The sequence below is a fragment of the Xenopus laevis genome, chromosome 1S (genome assembly GCF_017654675.1).
Source record: "Xenopus laevis strain J_2021 chromosome 1S, Xenopus_laevis_v10.1, whole genome shotgun sequence".
In the NCBI taxonomy this organism is placed as follows: domain Eukaryota; kingdom Metazoa; phylum Chordata; class Amphibia; order Anura; family Pipidae; genus Xenopus; species Xenopus laevis.
In genome coordinates, this window is record NC_054372.1 from 150,661,223 (window position 1) to 150,686,072 (window position 24,850).

General features: G+C 40.4%; 1 protein-coding gene across 2 annotated transcripts; it reads right to left on the reverse strand.

Annotated features, from left to right (window-relative positions):
• Positions 1 to 1,936: 1,936 nt before the first annotated feature.
• rnf34.S (ring finger protein 34, E3 ubiquitin protein ligase S homeolog) lies at positions 1,937 to 24,694 on the reverse strand. 2 transcript variants are annotated; one of them, XM_018244198.2, is made up of 8 exons: positions 24,287 to 24,694; positions 17,594 to 17,794; positions 16,440 to 16,643; positions 14,112 to 14,510; positions 12,800 to 12,850; positions 5,646 to 5,847; positions 4,463 to 4,492; positions 1,937 to 3,263 (listed from the first exon to the last, which is right to left on the reverse strand). In XM_018244198.2, exons 3-8 carry the CDS (start codon positions 16,626 to 16,628, stop codon positions 3,076 to 3,078), a joined length of 1,059 nt encoding a protein of 352 aa, XP_018099687.1. In that variant the 5' UTR covers positions 16,629 to 16,643; positions 17,594 to 17,794; positions 24,287 to 24,694; the 3' UTR covers positions 1,937 to 3,075. The 2 variants fall into 2 exon arrangements, with proteins under 2 accessions (XP_018099687.1, XP_018099686.1); XM_018244197.2 differs by lacking the exon at positions 17,594 to 17,794 and having other exon boundaries at positions 24,287 to 24,693.
• Between the last annotated feature and the right edge of the window lie 156 nt (positions 24,695 to 24,850).

The window sequence follows — 24,850 nt, forward strand, 5'->3', positions numbered from 1 at the left end:
AGTCGCCAAATGTTAGGCAACCCAAGTGAATGTATTTACTTACCTGAAACCCGGGGAGCACCAGCGAGTGACCCACTTCCAGCTTCTTCTTTCTTGCAGTTGTGCAGGCGCATTAGAGTAAAAAGTGAGCTTTTTCAATAAACTGCGCATGCATTTGCCCCGGGAAATTTGAAGAAAGAAGAAGCCGGAAGTGAAGTGCTCCGTGGTGCTCTCTGGTATAACCCCGGGCCGGTGCAGTTTTCTGCTGATAGGAGCACTGGCCTGGGCTTTCAGGTAAGTAAATACATTCACTTGGGAGTGCCTAACTTTTGGCACCCTCAAGTGCTAAACGGCTTTCCTTCTCCTTTAAGGGTAAGGTCACAAGGGCAGATTTAGTCGCCTGGCGACTAATCGGCTCTTCTTCTGGGCGACAATCTCCCCGAATTGCTTTCCCCTGCCTTCCTGTCGGCTATGATGAAAAATCGCCAGCGAATCTCACCATTTGCCCTTACCCCAAGACTTGCACTTCTGCAGTGCTGTTCTCTCCAGCACATCAGGCTGGCCCGGGTTTTCTGCTCTCTACATAGAACCTTCATGTCACAGTCAATAAAAGAAGTAGAGGGCATAATATCCAGGCCTGGATTTGTGGAGAGGCCACCAAGGCCTGGGCCTAGGGCGGCATGCTGCCCAACCACACCCACATTGCCTCAGAAACACTGGGGATAAACAGGAGATATAGATTTGTAAATCTCCTGTGTGCCAATCCCCATGGCTCCAGTCCCGATGATGAAAATTTGACAAATAAAAAGGAGGGGACGGGGGGGGGGGCCACGAACGAAACCAGGCCTAGGGGAGCCCTCTATGTAAATCCGGACCTGATAATATCATCAACAATATTGTGGTTGCATGGGAGCTGAAAGGTACAGTATACCAGGATCTGCAACTTACAGTTACACTCTATTACCAAAATATCAAGACACCTGCCTGCCCATCAGCTCATTCCCAAACCAATAGTATTTGTATGAAGATACTGCTCCCTTTACTGCTATAACAGTCCTTATTCTTCTGCCCCCAATCCCCCCATATGACCAACTCTTGCCAGAAGCACAGAATGGTTGAGAATATCATTGAATACAGCATCAACCCTGGAAGCATGGGCCTAATCAATGAAACACTGCCCCAATACAGGTTTTTCTCCTGCCATTTGCTAAACCCAGATCACTCCAGATAAGGACATTAGAGTTTAGAAAGAGTACCTGGATCGTTCTGGCAATATAGTGTATAATTTGTACTAACTTCTTTTAAAGGCAAGGAAACAGAATTAACATTGTTATAGCATTTTATTGAAATCCCAATATTTCATAACATTTTGATGGCCCTTTCTTGAATTTTTTTTAGACAAATTTTTTGTAAAAGAGGTAGTTCACCTTTGAATTATTTATATAGAGAGTGATATTCTGAGACAATTTGTAATCGGTTTTCATTTTTTATTATTTGTGGTTTGTGAGTTATTTAGCTTTTTATTCAGCAGCTCTTCAGTTTTGCAATTTCTGCAACCTGGTTGTTAGGGTCCAAATTACGCTAGTAAATGTGCATTGATTTGAGACTGGAATATGAATAGGAGAGGCCTGAATAGAATGGTAATAAAAAGTAGCAATAACAATACATTTGTAACCTTATAGAGCATTTGTTTTTGAGTGACCCCCATTTAAAAGCTGGAAAGAGTCAGAAGAAAAAGCCAAATAATTCATAAACTATAAAAAGAAAAAAATGAAGACCAATTGAAAAGTTGCTTAGAATTGGCCATTCTATAACATACTAAAAGAAAGGTGAACCACCCTTTTAATTCGATGGCAAGTTTCCATTGTAAGTTACTTAAGTTATCCATGGGAATATAGTTAGCTATAGGGACAAAAACACATTTAACTAAAATTACCTGCTGAAATTCTTTTTGGCTGCATTAACAAAAAAAAACAGCCACAATACAAATGAGTTTTCATTTTTCTGCAAAATATCAAGTTTGCCGATAATTAGAATAGAAAAGTTGCCAGCAAGTATGGTGTTCTGTTTTGTCATCACATTAAGCACTTACTTTTCTCTATGACAATTGCTGGGCTTTCATTGTGGGTGCCAACAAGTATTTTGTCCCTCCAGTAGTGATATGAGCAGGGAGCGTGTGTCTCTAAATAGTAAGTGTATCTTCATCTGCAGCAACTGCTGTACAATAGTGTGATCTCAAATGCTTTGTCCTCTGCCCACAAAGCAACTGTGGGGACAAAACATTCAAAATCACCCTTTGTACTGTTGCCCTAAAGGCTATGGCACACTGGAAGCTTCCATTACTGCTATGGAGTCACAGATAAACAACCCTCTCCAGGCCCGGACTGGCAATCTGTGGGTTCTGGGAAATGCCAGAGTGGCTGCTATAAGGTCCCATAGACAGTCAGTATTTGGTGGGCTGGTGGGGGCTGTTTGGGCCTCTGTGTGGACTTATTGGGCCTCTGTGTACCTGAAACGCCAGGGCCTAATGTAATTCTCAGTCCGGACCTGCCCCTCCCCCCAAACTGGTAACTGGCACAGGGAACTGTGTGTTGATTGCATTATGAGGAATTGAGAGCAGCTCTTGCACTGCAAATTTGCCTGAAAGACATGCTGATGTAAGGCAATTCCCAGAATGCCATACTAGCTCTAAAAGAGGGGTGTTATTGGCTCTGTAATGGCAAGCACAGATCCAGAAAAGTGCACAACAATTGTATTTTTGTGTTGTACAGATACTGGCTGCTATTTAATATGTGAGATTTTAAATTTACATTATATATATATATATATATATATATATATATATATATATATATATATATATATATATATATAAAATATATATATATATATATAAAGTGGTTTACTCACGCCCCTTCATGCTGCTCCACAAAGAGCTCTAGCAGGTGTTCCCTGCAACTCTTGAAACAGGACAGTCAAAGCAAAATACAGTACATAATGATTCACATTTCCACTGCCTGCACTCTATTAGTCTATCAGTCCTGTAACTCACAGCTGGAGACTGGGGCATATAAATATATTTTTGGTATTGGTTGCTTAAGATTTAAATACGTGGACAGCGCGCACCACATACTGGCGGCAGATGGGGCACTCGCTCATTCTCTTCCCACATTTAGTGCACGTTACCATGTGGCCACACTCCAGGAGCACACAGTCGATAACTGCGTCCATGCAAATTCTGCACAGGTTCTCCTCACCACCTGTCAGAGAGCGGAGTTCTTTCTCTGGAAGACAAAATACAGGCCAAAACATAAAAAGTAAAACATATTGCTATTACCAATGCCCTGTCAGTCACTATTATTACATCTCTAAACTGCACTCAGGGGTGTAACTATAGAGGAAGCAGGAGGTATAGGGGCCCCATGAGGCCCTAATTCATATACAATTCCAATAAATAAACTGCTAAACATTTTTGGATCAAACACAGAAACCGTGCTCCCAAAAGAATCAAATTGTTTTGGAAGCGCAGTTTCTGTAATTAATTATATTTTGTGAGGGGGAACTCAATGTCACCAGCGAACCCATAATTATTTTATCTAATAAATTTTAAGCGTGGATTATTTTTTGGAATTTAAACATTTTGGGAGCCTGTAGAACTGTTGCAGATGTTTGAGGAACATATCTATATCTAGCTCTTCTTTATTTTATACCACAAGTGGTATTTTCTTTCTAGGGCTTGTCCTAAGAGCTTCCCAACACTGCACATGTTCTGTATATCCTCACAGCAGCACAGGCACGTCAGTATATTATTGGGACATTCTGTTGGCTAGTTCTCCAGATGACTTACAATGTACAACCTAAGTTCTACATGACAATGACAACATGAAAAGAACTGTGCTCCAAATAAGGAAGCAGCAACAGGTAACCTCAGAGAATACAGAGTTATCTTCTGTAAATAAGACATTTTCTAAATATAATCAGTTAATGAAACATGTACTTTCTTTTTACTCTTACCTCTCCATACATACAGGAGTCAGAATCAGATTTTGATGAGCAACTGGTCTTATACATAAGGAATGGGGGCTCCCTTTCCTACAAGGTGTTTTAGACTTAACTATTTTAAAATAACCAACTCTAGCACACATCCTGCATGTAATGGGGTTAGATTTGTGTCCAAGTGAGTATTTTCCAATGAGTAAGCTTTAATACATCTTCTAGGCAAAGAGGGCACCCCCCCCCCCACCCACGAATGTACAGACCAAACCACCAATCAAAATCTAACTGTAATTTGTTTATATCAGAAACGGTACAGAATGTTTCCTTTCTTTACTCTTAAATTCGTAAAAATGCATTTGTAAAAACATTATGATGGAGATGAACCCTAATTCAGACATAGATGCCAGAGGTATCTTAAGTCTACAAGTAGGTGTCAAACAAAATGATGAAAAAGATGTTCCCTGGGCAAGTAAAAAAAAAGACAAACCTGGATCTGCTTTGCTTTCTGAATTCTGCACTGAAAAAAAAAACACAACAAACATGAAGGTAACAATATAGATGGCCTGCAAACATTAGAAACGGCTTTCAGTAAACAGCACACCACATACTAATGTAATGCAACATGCAGAAATAACTGAATCAAACTAATACAGACTGATGTGCTCAATCAACAAGAAGGATAAGCAGGAAATAACTAGGCATAGAAATAATGTGCGAGAAAAGGAGAGGCACAGATAATGGCAAAAGAAGAGGAAAAAAGAAAAAGCATAAGAAAGTATTAGGGGTTGTGTCTCCTCTCTCTATGGCCATGTTTTCACATGCAGCTTTTTACAAGCATATACCCACTGTACGACATGTGTTGGAAAAGGGCACAATATTGTGTATATTTCACCAGTTTTAGACTGGTGAATAGAGAAAGATGTATGTTGCTACAGCAAGCAAGGCAGTTTTTGTGTACTGGCTCAGGAAAAGCTGTACAAATAAGTCCCTGGAGTGAATGGAGGAAAGCAGGGTGGGCCTTCCATTCCATAATCCATTAAGTGTTTTTCAGATGCCCAGTTAGAGGTAGCTAGGTACTTAGGCTGCAGATGATGTGCAGTTAAAAGAGGCGTGGGACTACACCGTCTCCCTGCTGAGCTGAAGTGTTGGGAGAGAGGAATAGAAAACCCCTCCCAAGAGACTTGTGATTCTTACAGAGGATTCTGGGACTTGTGTACATCCATGGCTTTAAGTGCTGCCGTGTACACCATTGTGGGTGTTGAACTGGGACTGTCAATCCTATGTGATGCAAGTATAATTAACTGATTGATTTTAGTCCTAATAAAAGCCAGCCTAGCTGCATTAAATTCTTTAAGCTGATACCAGACTCCATGTTGTGCTTAATCTGTGCCATGGCTATGGTCTCAGCTAACCCTTTTTCTGGGTATAGTATAATCAAACACTGACACAGCAGTAAAAAAGTACCAGACCCCCTTATTTAAGTTCTTTTTATTTCTAGATCACTGATGTGGTCATACAGCATATTCACACCATCACTGCGATTAATACAGAATGTGCACCTCAAATTTGCATTGCACACTAATGAAAACATCTAAAGAAACATCATTACATCTCTTGTTACAGACTGTCTAGTCTCTGTGGCCTGCCTTCTATTTCTGTTTTGTACTTACAAGATTTTCTGTTCTCTTCATTCTCTCTGTATAAGCGACTGACTTTTTCTACCAATTCCCATTTCTCACAACATCCTGAGTAGTTGACAAAGTTCCGAGCCAGGATTTCCTTTAGCTGTCGGATTGTGAGACCATCAATATCCTCTAGAGTTGAAAGATCCGACAGGGACACTCTTGCTCTCTTTTGAGACTGTTCAGCTGCCTGTAATAAACCACAGTGTTACTAAAGATCCCCATAGGCTTAAAGGAGTAGTTCACTCAACTTAAAATTATATTTTTAAAAAAGTTAAAAAAGTAAAAAAAAAAATGATTTGTGTTCCAATTTTGCCTCCTTTCAATTTAAAATGCTATCTGGCTGACTGGATCACATGCTTTGGGAGACTACAATTTTATTTTGCTTTCTATTGTTTATCTTTCCATCCAGGTTCTCTTGTATTCGTTTTTCTATTTGCCACTCAAAGCACTGCCTGGTTGTGGTCTACATGGGAACCTAACAGCTTAAATTCTAAACCAGAGAGCTGCTGAAAACAAAAAAACTAAAGTTAAAAAAAAAATAAAGACCTATCACATATTGCCTTAGAACATGGCTCTCTATATTAAGTTAATAGTTTAATGTGAGCTTAATGAGAGGCAAGTTTTGATTTACTAGTGTAATCCAGTTTTGCACTATGGGGGGTTTAGGGCCAATCCACGTTTTAGCAATTATTTTCCTAGCATAATATAGGAGAGTTCTGTATCTGGTATGATTAGTTGTTACGATGTCATCTAGGATTACTAGTATACACACCCGTGGCATAAGTACCCTTGGGAATTCTAGTTTGTCATCTAGGAGCTTGAGAACCTCAGTCCAGAATCTGGCTACTGGAGGACAGTTCCAGGCCATGTGTAGAAAACACTTTATTCTTCTTTAAAGTGGACCCGTCACCCAGACATAAAAATCTGTATTATAAAAGTCCTTCTTAAATTAAATATGAAATCCAATTTCTTTTTTTTATTAAAGCATTCATAGCTGTTGTAAACTCATTTAAAAATATCAGCTGTCAGTCAATTATTGCCTACCCCGCCTCTATGCCTAGGCATAGAGGCGGGGCAAGCAATTACTTTCACTTTCCATTCAGCACTTCCTAGATGTCACCGCTCTCCCTACATTCCCCCAGCTTTCTTAACGATTTAATTGAGTAACCAGTGCATGAGGATGGACATTGGGTCCCTGTCCCCTGATGCACAAACAAGATTCTGAGATGATACAAGGCTTGCCTTAATGACAGTGTCCACAAAATGGCTCCTTCCTGGTTGCTATAATTATGAGTTCCCAGACTGATGGAAACAAGATTCAAATAATTTATACAGTGTAATTAAAGTTCATTTTGCTTGACTAACATAATAAAATAGGATTTATATCATTTTGTTTGGGTGACGGGTCCCCTTTAACCAATTTTTGGTAAAACGACTATTGTGTTTAGGATCGTTGTTTTGCTGCACACCCCACAGTCTCTTGAGATTCAGTTTGTGGACAGATGTCTTGACATTTTCCACTAGACTCACCAAATATAATATTTTTTTGTTTCATTTGTTCTAGGTTTTCTTCATCTACTTTTAGGACTTGTTTTATTAGATGAGGTTTTAGGTCACATTCATATAAAAATATAGAATATTTGAAAGGATTCACAAACTTTCAAGCGCCATTTTACATTATTAAAAAATGGCCTGCCAGGCCACGCTTACAGCACATATAGAGGAGGTTAAAATAGACGTCTCTTTAATAAAAGTAGACCTACAGGCCATTCGGGAGAGGACGACACCTGTAGAGGCCAGAGTCAGTGACTTATAAGACACGTGCACACCTATACCAGCGGTATACGCAACTGCAACAGCAACTAAAGCAACAAGCTTAGGACTGGACTGGGAGTCAAATAGGCCCTGCCATTCCAAGTCCACAGACTTTCTATGGAACCATACAGCAGACCCTCTGGCATTTGCCAGAACTCACAGATTGCCAGTCCGGGCCTGAACAAGCTTCACTGCTGGATGATTAAAAGAACAGGCAGGGCCACAATAATGTTTGGGTAGGGATCAGAAGGTAATACACCAACTGACTTTGCGGAGCGATGGCTTAAACAAATCCTGCCTAAAGCACCCTTTACTGCTCACTACACAGTGGAAAAAGCACATGTCCCAGGTCGCCCTGGACCCCCCCTCCCGTGCCCCTTCTTTATACTCTTACTGCACTTTCGTGACAGAGATGCAGCTCTCTCAGAGGCAAGGGCAGTTGGGCGCCTCGAACATGAAGGAGCAGTGGTGTCATTGTACCCCGATTACTCTACCCTGCTACAAAAACAGCACAGCTCATTTACTGGAGTGAAAAGGAAGCTGCGGGCGGGACCTTAACCTGGCTAATGCTATGATTTATCCGGCCAAACTCAAAGTGATAGATGCAAATAAAACGCACTTCTTTGTAACACCGGAACAAGCGATTGACTGGATTGAGACAAGACCAAGGAGAAGCCTTAAACCTTAAGCTAACGCCTTAATTCTGGATATATAAGTGTAGCTGAACAACCAACATGCTGACCATTGAAGGGTTTACCTATTTTACCAAGCCTAATGGTGTGCTATAATGCTTAAGAATCTATGGGCTCTAAAGCCAGCTAACACTTACAAGTCAAGGGTTCACTAGGAACAGGGGTGCTTCGCCAATGAGGCGTGTTGAGGCTGTCGCTTCAGGCGGCAGCACCCCACTGGGTACCAGGGGCAGCAAAAATGCTGCTCCTGGTACTTTAAGAGCGAATTTCCGGGGGAGGGGGAGCAGCAGCAACTGCTGCTGCCTCAGGCAGCAGAGGGGCCAGGATCGCCCCTGACTAGGAAACATTATTGTGCGCATATCTGTCCAGCACTACCAGGTGGAACCATGAAAATGACCTTAACATTCATCGTCATAAAATGGTTAGTTACTTTGACTGTACCTTGCCCAATACACTGCTTCTAGATTGATCTGTTATACCCTGGACGTACATACCCAAGCAATGGGAAGCTCATGGAGTATGAACTGCAATATCAATTGCACAAACCACCTGATAAGTAGGCTTACATCTATACATTATGCAACCAGGACTTGTTCATTTTGGGCCTTAAGTACCATCAGTCTAACGGACTAGTGTGGAGATTGACACTGCGGAGCCCTTTTGACTACATTAGGTTTTCTGGTAACCTACGGGCAACCAGATCCCCCGTTTAGATTATGTTTGGAATACTAAACCCACCAGAGTAAAAGGACTGGGTGTGTGTGTGTGGGGGGTTATCTGTTGGGCATTTAAGTTCTGTCTGGGTTGTTTTAAATGTTTTGTTATTTTCCTCCTTTGCCTTTTCGTTCTTCTTTTCATCCCTTCTCCTGGCTAGAAAAACCCATCACCATGCACTGGATTGAGGAATCGAGCACTATTTGGGCATCGGGAGTCTTTCAACAAAGAGTGAGTAGTTATTCCACATACTCAGAACAAAATGGACACAGTTAAATTAATCTAGTGGAACGTCAAGGGCCTGAATGATAAGGTGAAACAGGTGCTATAGGCTATATTACAGGACTTATACCAGGCACTGTTGCAATTACCCCTGTCCCAATCTGCATCATGGGTGATTTTAATAATTGTATGGACCCTCATTTAGATAGACAGGTCCCTTCTACAATAACCACCACCAAACTTGCAGATTGGGCCACGGCATATAATTTGACAGATTTATGGTTTTAGAAATTCCCCACAAATAGAGAATTTTCCTGCTATTCTTCAACACACCAAACGCTTTCCAAAATAGATTTAGCTCTAGTTTCCGTGGACCCAAAATTAGAGAGATCAAATACCTCCCTCGAGCAATCTCAGACCATACACCTCTCCTTCTTAAACTTGATTTATTAACTAACCCCACAAACAGACAATGGAAATTGAGTCCATACTGGCTTAGGGTTCCGAATGTAACAGAGGAATGGGCTGAATCTATTAAGCAGTATTGGAACATTAATTATGGCTCCGCAGATCCTTTGATAACTTGGGAAGCCTTTAAAGGGGTGATTCATGGTACCCTGATAGCAGCCATTGCCAAATCAAGATCTGTCTCTAAAGATACCCTGCAAAGCTTGGAGTTAGCTGTGGCTTAGTCTGAAGCTCAATATATTGACACTCCTACATCACACACTCATCGAGAGTTTTGCGGTGGCCCTTAGGCGTTTGAATCTCCACAGAAAAGATTTAACAAAAAAACAACTCCTACATGTTTCTAGCACTATTTTTGCATATCGCGATAAGAATGGTAAGTCCCTGGCTTTGTTCGCCAAACCGCCTGGCTGTGCCACAGCTGTCCCTAAGATTTTCTCCTCGACTGGAGCAGTATTGATTTCCCCCAATGAGATAGCACTGGAGTTCAGTAAATACTATTCTTCCCTATATACTTCTAAGGCACAATATTAAAATGCTGAGCTCCACAGCTACCTCAATACGATTCATCTGCCTAAACTTTCCAGACACCAGACTAAATAGATGGACTCTCCCACAACTCAGTAAGAGATAGCTTAAGCCATACTATTCTTCCCCCAGGCAAGTCCTCAGGGCCAGACGGCTTTGTGATCGAATAGTACCGCATTCATATTTGGGAGGTAGTACCTAGATTTCATAAAACCCTGAAGAAGATTTCACTCTCCCCAAATCAATCTCAGATGCAACAATCATAGTCATTCCCAAACCTGGGAAAGACCTCATATTGTGCTCCTCCTACAGGCCATTCTCAGTACTTAATATGAAAATTAAAATTCTTGCTAAGGTCTTGGCCAACGACTAGTAAATATCATATCCACGATGGTTGAACCAGACCAAACAGGATATGCCTTCTAAATCCACGAGCTTCAACCTTAGGTAGCTATTCTTCAATTTACAAATAGCACATGAGTAGGCTCCAGACTGGTAGTTTCTCTTGACACAGCCAAAGCCTTTGACTCAGTTGAATGGCCATATCTTTGGGAAGTTAAAACCAGAATGGGTTTTGGCCCCCCTTCCTCAAAAGGATTAAGTTAAGGTGGCCATAGACTCAAAGATCCGCTCGTTTGGCGACATCGCCAAACGAGCGGATCTTTCCCCGATATGCCACTAACGGCATGGCTATATCGGGGGTAATTCGAACGTTCGGCCGTATGGCTGAACGATCGAATTACGATGCGCCAAGGGGCTCCGATGGGTCGGTCGGTTAAAAATCAAACCTTCCAGATCTATATCGTGGCCAGATATCGATCGGGAAGACCCGTCGGAAGCCCCCATACACGGCAGATAAGCTGTCAAATCGGTCCACCTTTAATGTATAGTGAACCAAAGGCATCGATCAGGGTAAATGGAATCCTCTTACCAAAATTTAACCTCATTGGGGAAACATGCCAGAGCTGCCCCCTTTCTTTCGCCATTATTGTTTGCATTAGCCATAGAGCCTATGGCAATAGCAATCAGACAATATCTCCAAGTACGAGGACTCTATACAAAACTGTTGAAGACAAAATGTCATTATATGCAGATGATACCTTACTATATCTAGCTGACCACTGTGACTCATTTACTACTGTCCTTAGTATCATTAAACATTTTGGCACATACTCAGGCCTCCAAATTATTTGGGACAAGTCAATCGTTTTCCCCCTAGATGGACAACCGCCGCAGATGGCGGATCTGGACTCTTAAGGTGGCAGACAATTTTTAATACCTTGGGATTACCATACACAAAGATCCAGCATTGTTTCTACAACACAACTTATACCCACTTCACCGTACATTTAAAGATACACTTGAGCAATGGACAAAACTACCACTCACATTAATAGGCAGAATAAATATATGCAAAATTATTTATCTCCCCAAATTTCTTTAAATACTGAATAATACCCCCTGCCATATACTGAAGAAAGCCCTGCGGGACATAGACCGTACACAATCTGAATTTTTTTGGGGAAATAAAACTCCTACCTCATACAGGACCAGGAAAGATGTTGGCCCTTTACTACCTGTGATAGATGCTGTCAAGAGGGCCTGGGATGCTATGGTGTATTTAACTAAAACAGTCACTTGTGGTCACCAGACACCCCACTATGTGGCAACAGTAATCTTCCACACTTGCAGTCTTTCCTAAAGCTCAAACATGGTCCAGGTTGGGGGTGAAGAAAACGGTCATACATTTATACCAATAAGACCCTCCATACCTCACCTCTTCTCCACCAAACTCTCGCTCTGCCTGACCTGTCTGAGTTCAGATACACACAAATTAGCCAACTCTGCGCAATTCTCAACTGCTCCTCCGCAACTTCAATACTCAGAACTTGATTGCCCAGCCCAATAGAGCAAAGCTCCTAAAACATAAAGGCATTTGATTTCTAAGAGATATGGCTCAGAGTTAAATACAAATGGAAACCAGTGGGATTCAAATAGATCCCAATGATTGGGAAGAAATTATAGATAACCTCTACCTTCCTTTAGTGAGTACAAGAGATAAACTTATACAACATAAAATTATCAAACATTACCCCACGGAAACTGCATGTCATGGTTAGGATGGGTTCTTCCAACTGTCCAAGGTGCACAGCCCCGAACGCTGGTTTCTTGCATTCAGTGTGGGATTGCCCTACTATATACAAATTTTGGAAGGAAATTGTGGCCTTTATGGGTAACGAACTAGCATTACCCCAAGTGTTCAACCCAACTACCTGCCTGCTAGGCCTCCTTGACTCCCTGGTGCCCAGAATATACATCAGATGCCGTATGAGACTGCTGCTATTCTACGGCAAAATGATCACCCTACATTGGATGGGCCCAAAGCCGCCAACCCTCAATCAGTGGATTAATCTTGTCAACTTGCAATTGGAACTGTATAAACTCACATACTCCATGGCTTGAATCGCCAGCCACCTCTAAATCTAAATGGACACTAAATCAAGCGAATTTCCCTCTTCCTTCTTTACCCCTTTATTTTCCTTTCTTTTAACTGTTACAATTCAATAAAAAGCATTCTATTAAAAATAATATATATATATATATATATATATATATATATATATATTTTTTTTTTTTTTTTTGATGCAATATTATTGATGTAAGAGCAAATAGTTCAGAAGGCAAAAGACCTGTACTTACCTGTGGTTCTTGGGGTTCTGTATCAGATGCGGAGATTGCTTCAGTTGTACCCTAGACAAAACAGCAACAAATAGTGTGAATGATACCCTAGACTTGCATGTCAGTTAAAGTGGATGTAGAGCTTGAGACAAATGTCAGAATTTGAACAGTAAGTGCCATTACCAATATATTTGTAACTTATCTTCATTTCAAAAAGTTAAGCACTTTCAAGATATCTACCACTGTAGCTTCTCTTTGCTGGTCCTGCACTTTCTCTGTTTCCCTGTCATGTTGAGCTTTCCTAGTTCTGACTTGCAAAACTTGCAAAAAATCTAAAGCACTACTATACATGCACCTTCTGAATGTCTTTGCTACCATTGGCTCATACAATTTAGCCAATCAATTCAAAGACGTGCAAATTAAAGTGGTATGTACAGTTGTGCCGCACCACTGGAATTACCTGTTCCTAATCATGTGGGCACGGAGCAATCAGAGAAAATTTAAATTAACAGGCAATAGATTATATAGCTCATTACACTGTAAAGCTCAATTAATATCGAACTTGCAAATGTAACAACATATTATACACATTGTAGTTTAGTGAGTCGTGTACAGAGGTGTATTTTGGCAGAATAAATAACCATTAAAAAGTGCATGGCCTAAAAAAGGAGTACAAGGTACATATTTTGGTCAGAGAAGACATAAAGAGGCAATTCACATCAAGCAGGAACCACTATTTATGAAAGCAGCAGTACACCCCTTGTTCAACATTAGTTCAATGAATAGGACATGTGCTAAACATGCCAAAACCATTGGGGTTATTCTCATTGCTGGCAAGTGTATCCGCTGCTTGTTGTTTTTTGCTCTGACAATACAACTGTGTGGTATGTATTTATATCTGGTGATACTGCTATGTATACATATCATTGGCAAAATACTGCTTTGATTGACATGTAGTGTACTGTCTTTATATATAAAGAAATTGTTTTTTTGCTATCACCTTCTACTTGTAGTCTGTTTGAGTGTGCAAACCCAGTATTTGAAATAATGTGCTAAACATACTTCAGCAAATGAAACATATACTGCCCATTTACCAGTGACGATACCCATCACTGAATTTTACCTCAAGAAATGCAATTCCAACATATTTACCCTGGTGGTTTCACATCATAAAACCTCCTGTCATGGACTTAAACATTTAACTCCTGCCACAACAAATTTCATGCCACCACGATTACTGGATTATGTTGCAACAATTTCACACTTCTATTCATCTGCCTATATAGCAAATGTGTTACCCTTCAGGGTACGGTTAACCTTGTATTTGATTTACCTGGGATGTGACTGTGCTACCACTTCTTTCAGATAGTTCTCCCTGGGATGAAGACAGTGATGGTGAAGGCGCAGGAGGTGAAGAGAAAAATGAATGTGTGAAGAAGCTAGAGGACCGAGATCCTGCAGAGCTGCCCATACTAATGTCCATGTCTTCTGTGGGACAAGGGCCATGATGGCACAATACCAGATCTACCAAATCTTCCTTTTCTCTACAACTTTCAGTAGGGATATTTCTAAGGGATAGATACTGCCGCAGATCCTTTACTTTTAGCTTCATGAGCTGAGGCCTTCGAAAGTCTGTCTCCTGTAGCAAATGGCAGGTACTGCAACGTCTAAAGTTCTCCTGAGGTGTAGAACACACAGAGCAGAAATCCTTCTTGCAATCACAGCAAACATGCTAAAAAAGAATGAAAGGGTCAATCACTGATATGCCGAAAATATGATTAACTTTCCCATTCTAATCTGGCACACAGCACTATAAATGTAATGGGCACAATACAGAATTCATGCATCTGTGTAGAATAGAAGTATTCACAAAGAGCCAACCTCAATGGTGGAGCCAAAGCCTCCTAACAATTCTTCTAAAGTGACAAGTCTCCTTCTTAAAAGAGAAGTAAACCCCTTATTAAAAAAGTCCTACCCCCCTACCCTACATAGACTCCTCTCCCACCTCCCCCCCAGCCTAGCTGTTACCCCGGGCAAATGCCCCTAACTTTTTACTTTGGATCTTATTCTGGCGCTTCGGCAATTTTCCTGACTTTTATTGCATGCGCAGTTGACAAAAACCCGAAGACTGCTCCGACTGTGCATTCGCTGATACGGAACTTACTTCCCGATGAAGACCAAAGAAGAAGAAGATGGGACCGTGAATCTGCACCGATGGGTAAGTAAAAAGTTAGGGGCATTTGCCTGGGGTAGCAGCTAGGCTGGGGGGGGGGAAGAAGGGTCTATGTAGGGTAGGTAGGGTTTTTTTTAATAAGGGGTTTACTTCTTTAACTGAAATGGGCTCTGAGCCAAGACTGAATAAATGATCCAATAGATTTTCTTCTCTAATTTTTATAGAAACATAGCACTGCAATTGTCCAGTTAAGACTTCTTCTTTTAAAGCAAGGCAAACACATACATATTAGTAATTATTAGTCACGTAAATAATATTATTTAGTAGAGAGAGGCCATTGGTTGGATTGACTGTGATAAAGACATTTTGTGTGGCCCCCACATGAAAGTCTGCCTGCTATGAGTCTTTACCTTGTGTAAGCTTTAAATTTTAAATCTTAATATTATATTAATACTGAGATTAAGTGGCCCCTGCATTGTTTACACCTCAAATTCAGACTGTAAACTCCTTCATTGTTCACTCCGTTAACACCTCTATTGTTCACACTCCTAAAGCCCTGTACTGTTCACACCTCAGACCTCACATTGTTCACCTGTTCTTACCTCCAACAAACTGCTGGAGGGGCACCAGCATTGTGTCACTGTATGTGTTCCATACTCTGCCTTCCCTATGCTTCCTGTGTGCGTCATAATCTGCCTGCACTATGCCCCGTGTGTGCCATACTCTGCTTTTCCTAAGCTCCCTGTATGTGCCATATTTTGCCTGCCCTAATCCCCCTGTGTGAGCCATACTCTTGCCTGCCCTATGCCCCTTGTGTGTGCCATACTCTGCCTGTCTTGTGCTCCCTGTGTGTGCCATACTCTGCCTGCCCTATGCTCCCTGGGTGATCAATACTCTGCCTGTTCTACTCTGTACCCTGTGGGACATGAGCCTGGTAGGGTTTGTTAGCATTTGGAAATGTTGTTAGGGGTCCCTAAGGTGTTCAATCATGTGCTGTGTTATCCACAGGGGAGGCGGCATAAGGATTTAATGGTATGACTTAAATTTTTCACATGAGTGATTAGTGATATCTCTGCAGTGAGCACCAACCATTTGCTTTTTTTTTTGGTGTGTTTCCACCATTAATGTGGGCATGGTCTTAAAAGTTCTTGAGATAACATGGATGTGGTTTAAAAGAGGGAGTAGTCAACATTGGCTTCCATTATCAGCCCTCCACCACGTAGACCAGAAAAATTCCGGCCCTCAGTACCACAGAAATTGGAAGGCACTGCCTTACATGATCTATACCAGCTATAGAACTGATCTGAATAATAATGAGAATTACAAATGTTATGATGGTGTTGTTCACCTGAACTCACATCATTTATCACACAGTCCATGACAAAAATATATCATCTGATAAATCCCAATGGCAAGAAACAGACTAACACCTTATTGACTTTATTTTCCTTTGCTACTGTGCATTTTAGTTTTAATTTTGACTCTTACCTTTTTCCTGAAGACAGAAAATGCTAGCCCGCAGGCTTTACACACAATGTTGCTAGAGGATGGATATGGAGAAAAATCTGTATTTGTCGCAAATCTAAAAGGGCCAGTTCCTCCGAAACCTGACTGCTGCCCTCGCACTGCTCCAGTACCCATGACTTCATTCAGCAAGCCACAGCAAGAAGCCCACATGGAGCTGGCCCCCGCCTATAAAATTTAAAAAAAATGACATGTTGAAAACGATGAAGGTGAGTGTGTAAAATAATTGTCTTAAAATAATAATAGAGAATTACTAAAAAGCCCCAGCTCCTGTAGTCTCAGCTTTCTTTAGTTGTGGAGTATACAGCTTTGTAATGGTTGGATATGGGGCAGGAGTTGGTTAACCTTCAACCTGCCTTAGGACTTTGCAGTGATGATGATGCATGGTGATGCAGTGATTTTGGGCTACTAAGCTTTCAAATAGGAAAGATACACAAAATCTGTGAGCTGCAGGGACAGCACATTCAGTTCTGTCTCTTAGCTTTACTTTGTTACCAAAAAAAGTGGTGGTTTATCTTTTAGTAAACTTTTAGTATGTAATAGAATGGCCAATTCTAAGCAACTTTTCCATTGGTTATCATTATTTTATTTTTTTTTTGTTTTATAATTATTTGCCTTTTTCTTCTGACTCTTTCCAGCTTTCAGATGGGCGTCGCTGACCCCATCTAAAAGCAAATGCTCTGTAAGGCCACACACTTATTATTACTGCTACTTTTTATTTCTCATCTTTCTAGTAAGGTCCTCTTCTACTCAGATTCCAGTCTCTTATGCAAATCAATGCATGGTTGCTAGGGTGATTTGGAACCTAGCTACCAAATTGTTTATGATGCAAATTAAAGATCTGCTGAATACAAAGCTAAATAACGCAAAAACATTTAATAATAAAAAATGAAAACCAATTGCAAATTGTCTCAGAATTTTACTCTCTACATAATACTAAATGTTAACTGAAAGGTGATCCCCTTTACATGTTGCTATTGTTATATTGGATTTCCTAAACAAACCAATGACAGCACTGGCTCAGGTAAAATGATCATTTGGAGAGGTACAATGCCGAATTGTCTAACTGGATGTGGTCAGCATCCTTGAAATATAACATATATTTGGAGTACATTTACCTTTATTTAATACATCTTATGGTGCAATTTCGCTCTATACAGTACTACAGCAGCACTTTGAAATAATGTGATGATGAGGGATGTTCATAACCCTGTGGGAGAAGAGGAAGCAGTAGAGGTGCGGAAAAGTAGGGTGAAGAGATAAGGAGGGAGAAGAGAACAATGCATGTTGGAAGCAAAGGGTAAGCAGGAGAAATACCACTGGGCAGTTCAATTGGAGGAGAGAAAGTAAGGATGGAGGGGGGGAAGGAAAGCAGAGAGGGAAGGAGAAAAGTTTAAACAAGCAATACATTATTCTTTATTAATAAAGATTTACATAATGTTACCTAATATATAACAATAGAAAAACTTGGGGAAGGTATTGGTACTGGCCTCTTCCACCGCCAGTAATAATATAATGCGAAAAATGAAATAACCAATACCTTGTTCAGATGCGGGGTGATCCCAAATTTATTGTAGTGCTCTTGACATGTGAGTCATGTTCAAACGTTTCGGGACAAACAAATGCCCTTCCTCACTTGAGGAAGGGCATTTGTTTGTCCCGAAACGTTTGAACATGACTCACATGTCAAGAGCACTACAATAAATTTGGGATCACCCCGCATCTGAACAAGGTATTGGTTATTTCATTTTTCGCATTACCTAATATATAACCACATTAATTAATTCCTATTGTTTTCAAATATTTTCACTTTTTTTTTTTAACTCCTTTAGCTTCAACTCCCCTTTAAAGAAACTGTGGGAGGAGAAGTAGAAGGTGAATTATCATGGGCACCTCCACTATTTTATGCACTTAAAAATAAAATGATAATGCTAAAGTGGGCAGGATACATTTTCAAGATAAGACTTTGAATAGAGTACAGTTTGAAACAAAATAACTGAGGCTCATATGTATCACACAAATTATCAACATTATTCATGCACTGGAACATTAAATAAGACAATGGGGCTGCTTCTGAGTATCACATTCTGGTTACTGGTACAACTAATGTTACCGGTAAAACTAATGGCACAGCAAGGGGCTAAAATATACCAGTGTGGTAACCCATAGCAACCAATCGGCAATTAGCCTTCATTGTCTGATTTTCAGTTCACTAATTATGATCAGAAAGTGACTTGAATATGAAAGAGGAATTATCGCGAAAATGAAAATTTAATAAAGGCTCCAGCACACTTTATTAAAAAGTTTTCTAAATATAATCAAATAAAAATTATATAAACCCCCAAAGAGGGAAGGGGTCGGCAAGAAATAATCTAAGAGACTGACATTTTTTATTGAGCTGAATTTTGTAAGCTTTATTGTTTTTATATAAATAAAAATTATGTACAGTTTCTGAAATAATCAAGTTATCACTATCGCTCTATATGCATCTGTTTCTCTACATTCCGTCTCCATGCAGGAGATGGGTGTCAGACATTCATTGACAGTTAGATCCAATAAATCAAATAGGGGGGGGGTCCTTTTTCCTAGAAGATGTATTAGAGCTCAGTCTATTAAAATCACCAGACATCATGTCTCTCTACATGCAGGATTTGTGCAAAAGGCATTTATTTTGTTAGATTTTGCTCTAATACATCTGCTAGGAAAGGAAGCCCCTCTATAAGATATATTGGATCTAACGGCCAATGACACCCAACTGCTGCATGAAGACAGAATGAAGAGAAGCATATGCCGAGAGAGAGGAATAGTGAAGATAAACTTGATTATTTCAGAAACAATGCAGAATATTTAATTGATTGTATTTAGAAAGTTTCTTATTTCAGTATGATGAAGCTCATATTACATTTTCATAATAGTGAAATGTACTGCATGTGTTGTTCTCCTGTGACACCTACATTCACCAGTATTTATGTCTCTAGGCTGTTCTGGAGAGACCGTGGCCAGTATCAATGATGGGCAGTGTGGCACATAAGTATCCGGAACGCTATCTTAAACAGACCTGACATCTACCCACAAAAGAAAAAAACTGCATGCTTACAGCCTCAATGCATTCATCAGCACAGCAACAGAGCATGAGAGCTGCTTACAGCAACAAGATTAAATACTGTGGAAAACCTGCACTCTGACCCCAAAATCATTGATATCATATGTCAATAACAACGCACTATAGTAACAAGGTGAAGGGACAGCAGGGTCAAAATGTCAAATTAGCACTGGGTATATTTCTAAAGTAAAGGCATAATAACACTTTCCTGCTTAATGTGTCATCATCTCTTTAAGGATTAAATGTTAAAACTATAAACATAGTATTTGGCAGTATCGCAGCCCTTTTTGCAGGATTTGGATTCAGCCAAATCAATCCAAATCCTCGGTGTTCTTCAGAACTGACTCTGAACCAGGGCCACATTTTTTTGAATATAGATGCCCTAGGACAGGGGTCCCCAACCTTTTTTACTCGTGAGCCACATTTAAATGTGAAAAGAGTTGAGGTTGAGAGAGCAACACAAGCATGAAAAAGTCAATGGGGATGTCAAATAAGGGCTGTGATTGGCTGTTTGGTAGCTTCTATATGCACTGGTACACTATAGGATGACTCTGTTTTGCAGTACACCTGTTATTGTTTGCAACTAAAACTTCCCTCCAAGCCAGGAATTCAAAAATAAGCACCTGCTTTGAGGCCACTGGGAGCAACATCCAAGGGGTTAGTGAGCAACATGTTGCTCACGAGCTACTGTTTGGGGACCACTGCCCTAGGACATGTGCATAAGGCTGCAGCCCTCAGATAACTATATAGAACTAAAAAGCAAGTATTAAAAAAAATCTCCCCAGTCACTTGCAGCTAAAATCCAGTAATGGAGATAAGGCATCCCCATCATCTGTGCAAGTGCAAAGCTTGTACTGTGCATAAACTAGGGACAGGCAGGGAGTAGTGCTAATTAACTTTGAATATTCAAATTAGGATTCATAGTATACTTTCGTAAAAAACATGCAGAGAGTAAGGGGAGAGTATAAAATTGCATAAATTGTGTATTTAAGTACAAAGGTTGCATTTGCCCATGAGTGACATACTTGCAGCACAGCTATGCTCTACACAGCAGGGCCGGATGTACCTTATGAGTCGATAATTTAAACATGAAATAAACCCAGTGGCATTGTTTTACCACCAATATGGAATAAGATACAAGGTACTGTTTTATTATTACAGATAAAAAGGAAATCATTAAAAAAAAAAACTAGGATTATATGCATAAAATGGACTCTTTGGGAGATGGTCTTCCTCAAGTTTGGAGATTTCAGGATATCGGGTTTCCAGATATGAAAACCCATACCTGTATTATATAACTCCCAACTGTCCTGTTTTCTGCAGGACAGTCCCGATTTTGACAGCTCAGACTTTCTCTTTGATCTCCTGCACTCATGCCAGAAAAGGTTTCTGAAACTTAATTAAAATAAGAGACTTTTTGGCAGAGAGCCCAGTCAGCAGCTGCACTTGGATACTTTTGTAACAATTTAGGGGGCAAATTTATTAAGGTTTGAACGGTAAATTTGAATTTTCAATTTTTTTTTTGTGTCAAAACTCACAAATTTGAATTTAAAATCACCTTTTCAATTGTAAATTCTAATGCAAGATTTATCACACCTCGACCATGGAACCAGTTCTAACTCAAATCACCGCCTAAAACCTGCCGAGTTAATTTACAAGTCAATGGCAGAGGTACGTTGAACCATTTCAATATGTTAATTGCCTTCCTGACATTCAAGTTTTTTGTTGGAAGAAAACTCTATTCCAATTCAATTCAAATTTTCGGGTCGGGACTATTTGATAGAATATTAGACGGTCAAGTTTTTTCATAAATAATTTCCCGTTAGAGTTGTGAGTATGTTCTAATTTAGTAGAGTTAAAAAAATTCACATAAATATGATAAAGAACCCCCTAGGATAAGCAAAGATACAATTGTAACTATTTAAGATAAGCAGGTCTCTTTGTGCATCCCTGCACTAGACAAATTTCTAGTAAAAAGAAAAGCAACTTATCAACTAAAGAGGAAAAACACAACAAATACAATTAAAACATGCTATTAAAAAATCCATCTGTAAGGTTGTATGTGTTTACAAAGTAAAAACAAAAAAAAACTCAGCTTTTACAGTCAGCTTTTAGTCTATGAATGATTTAGAGATCCATCAATGAGCAGCTGAAACTGTAAGCATACACCACTTGAGGGCTGTGCAAGCAGCAACTGTTCTGTGAGACAATTAAACCTGGCACTGTGGTTTGTTATGCAGAACGTGCTTGACTAATTTGCTGCCAGCCATGGGGCATGGATCCCTTAAAGGGATACTGTCATGGGAAAAAAAACATTTTTTCAAAATGAATCAGTTAATAATGCTGCTCCAGCAGAATTCTGCACTGAAATCCATTTCTCAAAAGAGCAAACAGATTTTTTATATTCAATTTTAAAATCTGACATGGGGCTAGACATTTTGTCAATTCCCCAGCTGCCCCCAGTCATGTGACTTGTGCCTGCACTTTAGGAGAGAAATGCTTTCTGGCAGGCTGCTGTTTTTCCTTCTCAGAATTCTGCTGGAGCAGCACTATTAACTGATTCATTTTGAAAAAAATTTTTTTCCCATGACAGTATCCCTTTAAATGTTTAAAGGAATACTGTTGTGAGAAAGCATCAGTTAATAGTGCTGCTCCAGTAGACTTCTGCTATGAAATCCAATTCTCAAAAGAGCAAACAGATTTTTTTATATTTAATGTTGAAATCTGGGGGCTAGACATATTGTCAGTTTCCCAGCTGCCCCAGTCATGTGACTTTTGCCTGCACTTTAGGATGGAACTACTTTCTGGCAGGCTGTTTTTTCTCCAACTTAATGTAATCAGTCTCAGTGGGACTTGGCTTTTACTATTGAGTGTTGTTTTTAGATCTACCAGGCAGCTGTTATCTTGTGTTAAGGAGCTGCTATCTGGTTACCTTCCCATTGTTCTTTTGTTGGGTTGCTGGGGAGGAAAGGGAGGGGTGATATCACTCCAACTTGCAGTACAGCAGTAAAGAGTGATTGGAGTTTATCAGAGGACAAGTCATATGACTGGGGGCAGCTGGGAAACGGTCAATATGTCTAGCCCCATGTCAGATTTCAAAATTAAATATAAAAAATCTGCTCATTTGAAAAATGAATTTCAGCGCAGAATTCTGTTGGAGCAGCACTATTAACTGATGCGTTTTGAAAAAAACATGTTTTCCCATGACAGTATCCCTTTAAGAATAAAAAGTATATGGGCTTAATCATATGTTCAACTGTTTCGATGGTACAATCCTATGGATGCACCATACAGGCACCATGGAAAATGTTTTTTTTTAAGTAGGTTTCGCTACCATGCAAAACTTTTTTGTAATTTGGCTAAATGCCAGATCTTTCACAAGGGATTCTGCCAAATCAGAATCCTAATGTGTGTGTGTAAATTAGCATAAAAAAGGGGAGGAAAAAAATGTAATTTGCTTTATTCATGTGACCCAAAGTGACCTGATTTAAAGGGTTCAAATTGGATGTACCTTGTGTAACGCAACAGTCAGTCAACATAGAAAATTCTTGAATCCCCATCATAAATCTGACCCGAGATAATACTCATTTCAAAAGGATTCTGGAGTGGCTGTACTGGCAGATATATATCAGACTGGGATTGGATGGCTTTTTGAAATAGAAAAGCTCCATGGTGAAAGGAAAAAAGGGGGGGGTCTGTACACTTGTGGGTGTATTTAGCAAAGAATACAATGAATTTTCCAAAATAGCCCAAATGCCTGTTAAGGTGAATTCTAGAGAATTGTGCTGGGAAACCTTTATGGCCCACAAAGCTTCCAATGGAGAGAAAAAACAATAGCATTGGGAACAGAGCAATGGCATTGTGTTTTGCATAATAATGAAAATAATTATTCCTTTATTCTTCCCCATTGCAATTCTATCACAATATAAAGCTCACGTGAAAAGCGTTGTACGGTACATGTTGCATTTAAAGTCTAAACCTAAAAGAATGCCCTTTTCTGGTAAGGCAGACTTATGAGATCAGAATGTGCAGCTGTTATTCTGTGTATTGATGTGCCTATTACTAAAATACAATTGCACCCCTGGTGCACTCGCTGAGACTGCATAGTTAGGTTGGGGAGCCCCCTGCTCTCAAGCACACAAATACCCGTATGTAGCAGGTGGAGCTGAGGTCACAGAGGAGGTCAAGGTAACAGTAGTCATTGCATTTCTACTGTCATCACCTGCAGCTTAAGGTGGCCATAGACCTAAAGATCAGCTCGTTTGGCGACATTGCCAAACGAGCGGATCTTTCCACGATATGCCATTAACGAGCATGGCTATATCGGGGGTAATCGGAACGTATGGCCACATGGCCGAATGATCCGATTACAATGAGCAATGGGCTCCGGCGGGATCGGTCGGGTCAAAATCAAACCTGTCCGATCGATCAAACGACCGATCTCTGCTGGACGAAAAATGTAGGCACTCTCCACACACTATCCGAAAATCGTACCAATCCTGGATTCGTACGATAGGATCTTTGCGTCTATGGCCAGCTTTAGTGTTAAGATGAAGGAATGTGTGAAAGCTCCTCAGGCACCACAGCAAAGATGTCCCTGAGCTAAACACGCCTATAAATGAGCAATAGCAAAATATAACGGCACTGCACACACAAACAACACACAATGGACCCCCACTCGGCCCTTTTCCATTATTGCCGTGGTTACCTTCATGACACCAGCCGTTCTGTGCTCAGTCAGTCAGTCAGTCAGTCTCTCTCTTTCTCTCTCTCTCGGGGTGGGCCCGGCCGGCGTCACACAACTCTGACATCACCTCAATTTGCATAAAAAAAAATGGGGCGGGTTTTGAAAGTCCAAACCCGCAGCAGCTTCCAGAACTAGCCCAAATCTGTACATTGGCGGGTTTGGACTTTTAAAACTCACCACTTCGTTTTAAAAGTAGCCAAATGGGCTATAAACCCGGCAACCGCGCAACTAATCCTCAATGTAGTGGTCACATGATCGTGACGTCACTGAAGTCCTTTCCGAAGATTGGAACTAGCCACTACCATTTTCCCTATGATGCGTTTCCTGATCAGCCACAGGGCTGCCATCAGGGGGTACACCTGTACAGGGCCCGGGGCTAAAGGGGGTCCGGCTGTGCTGAAGACCCGAAGACGAGACGAAAATTGTATGTGGAGGAGAAGTGCAAAGTTAGGGATTATCTGCAAGTTCCACAATCAGCAAACTCAATTTCAAGCTGCGACACAAAGCACGACTGGAGTTTTCGTT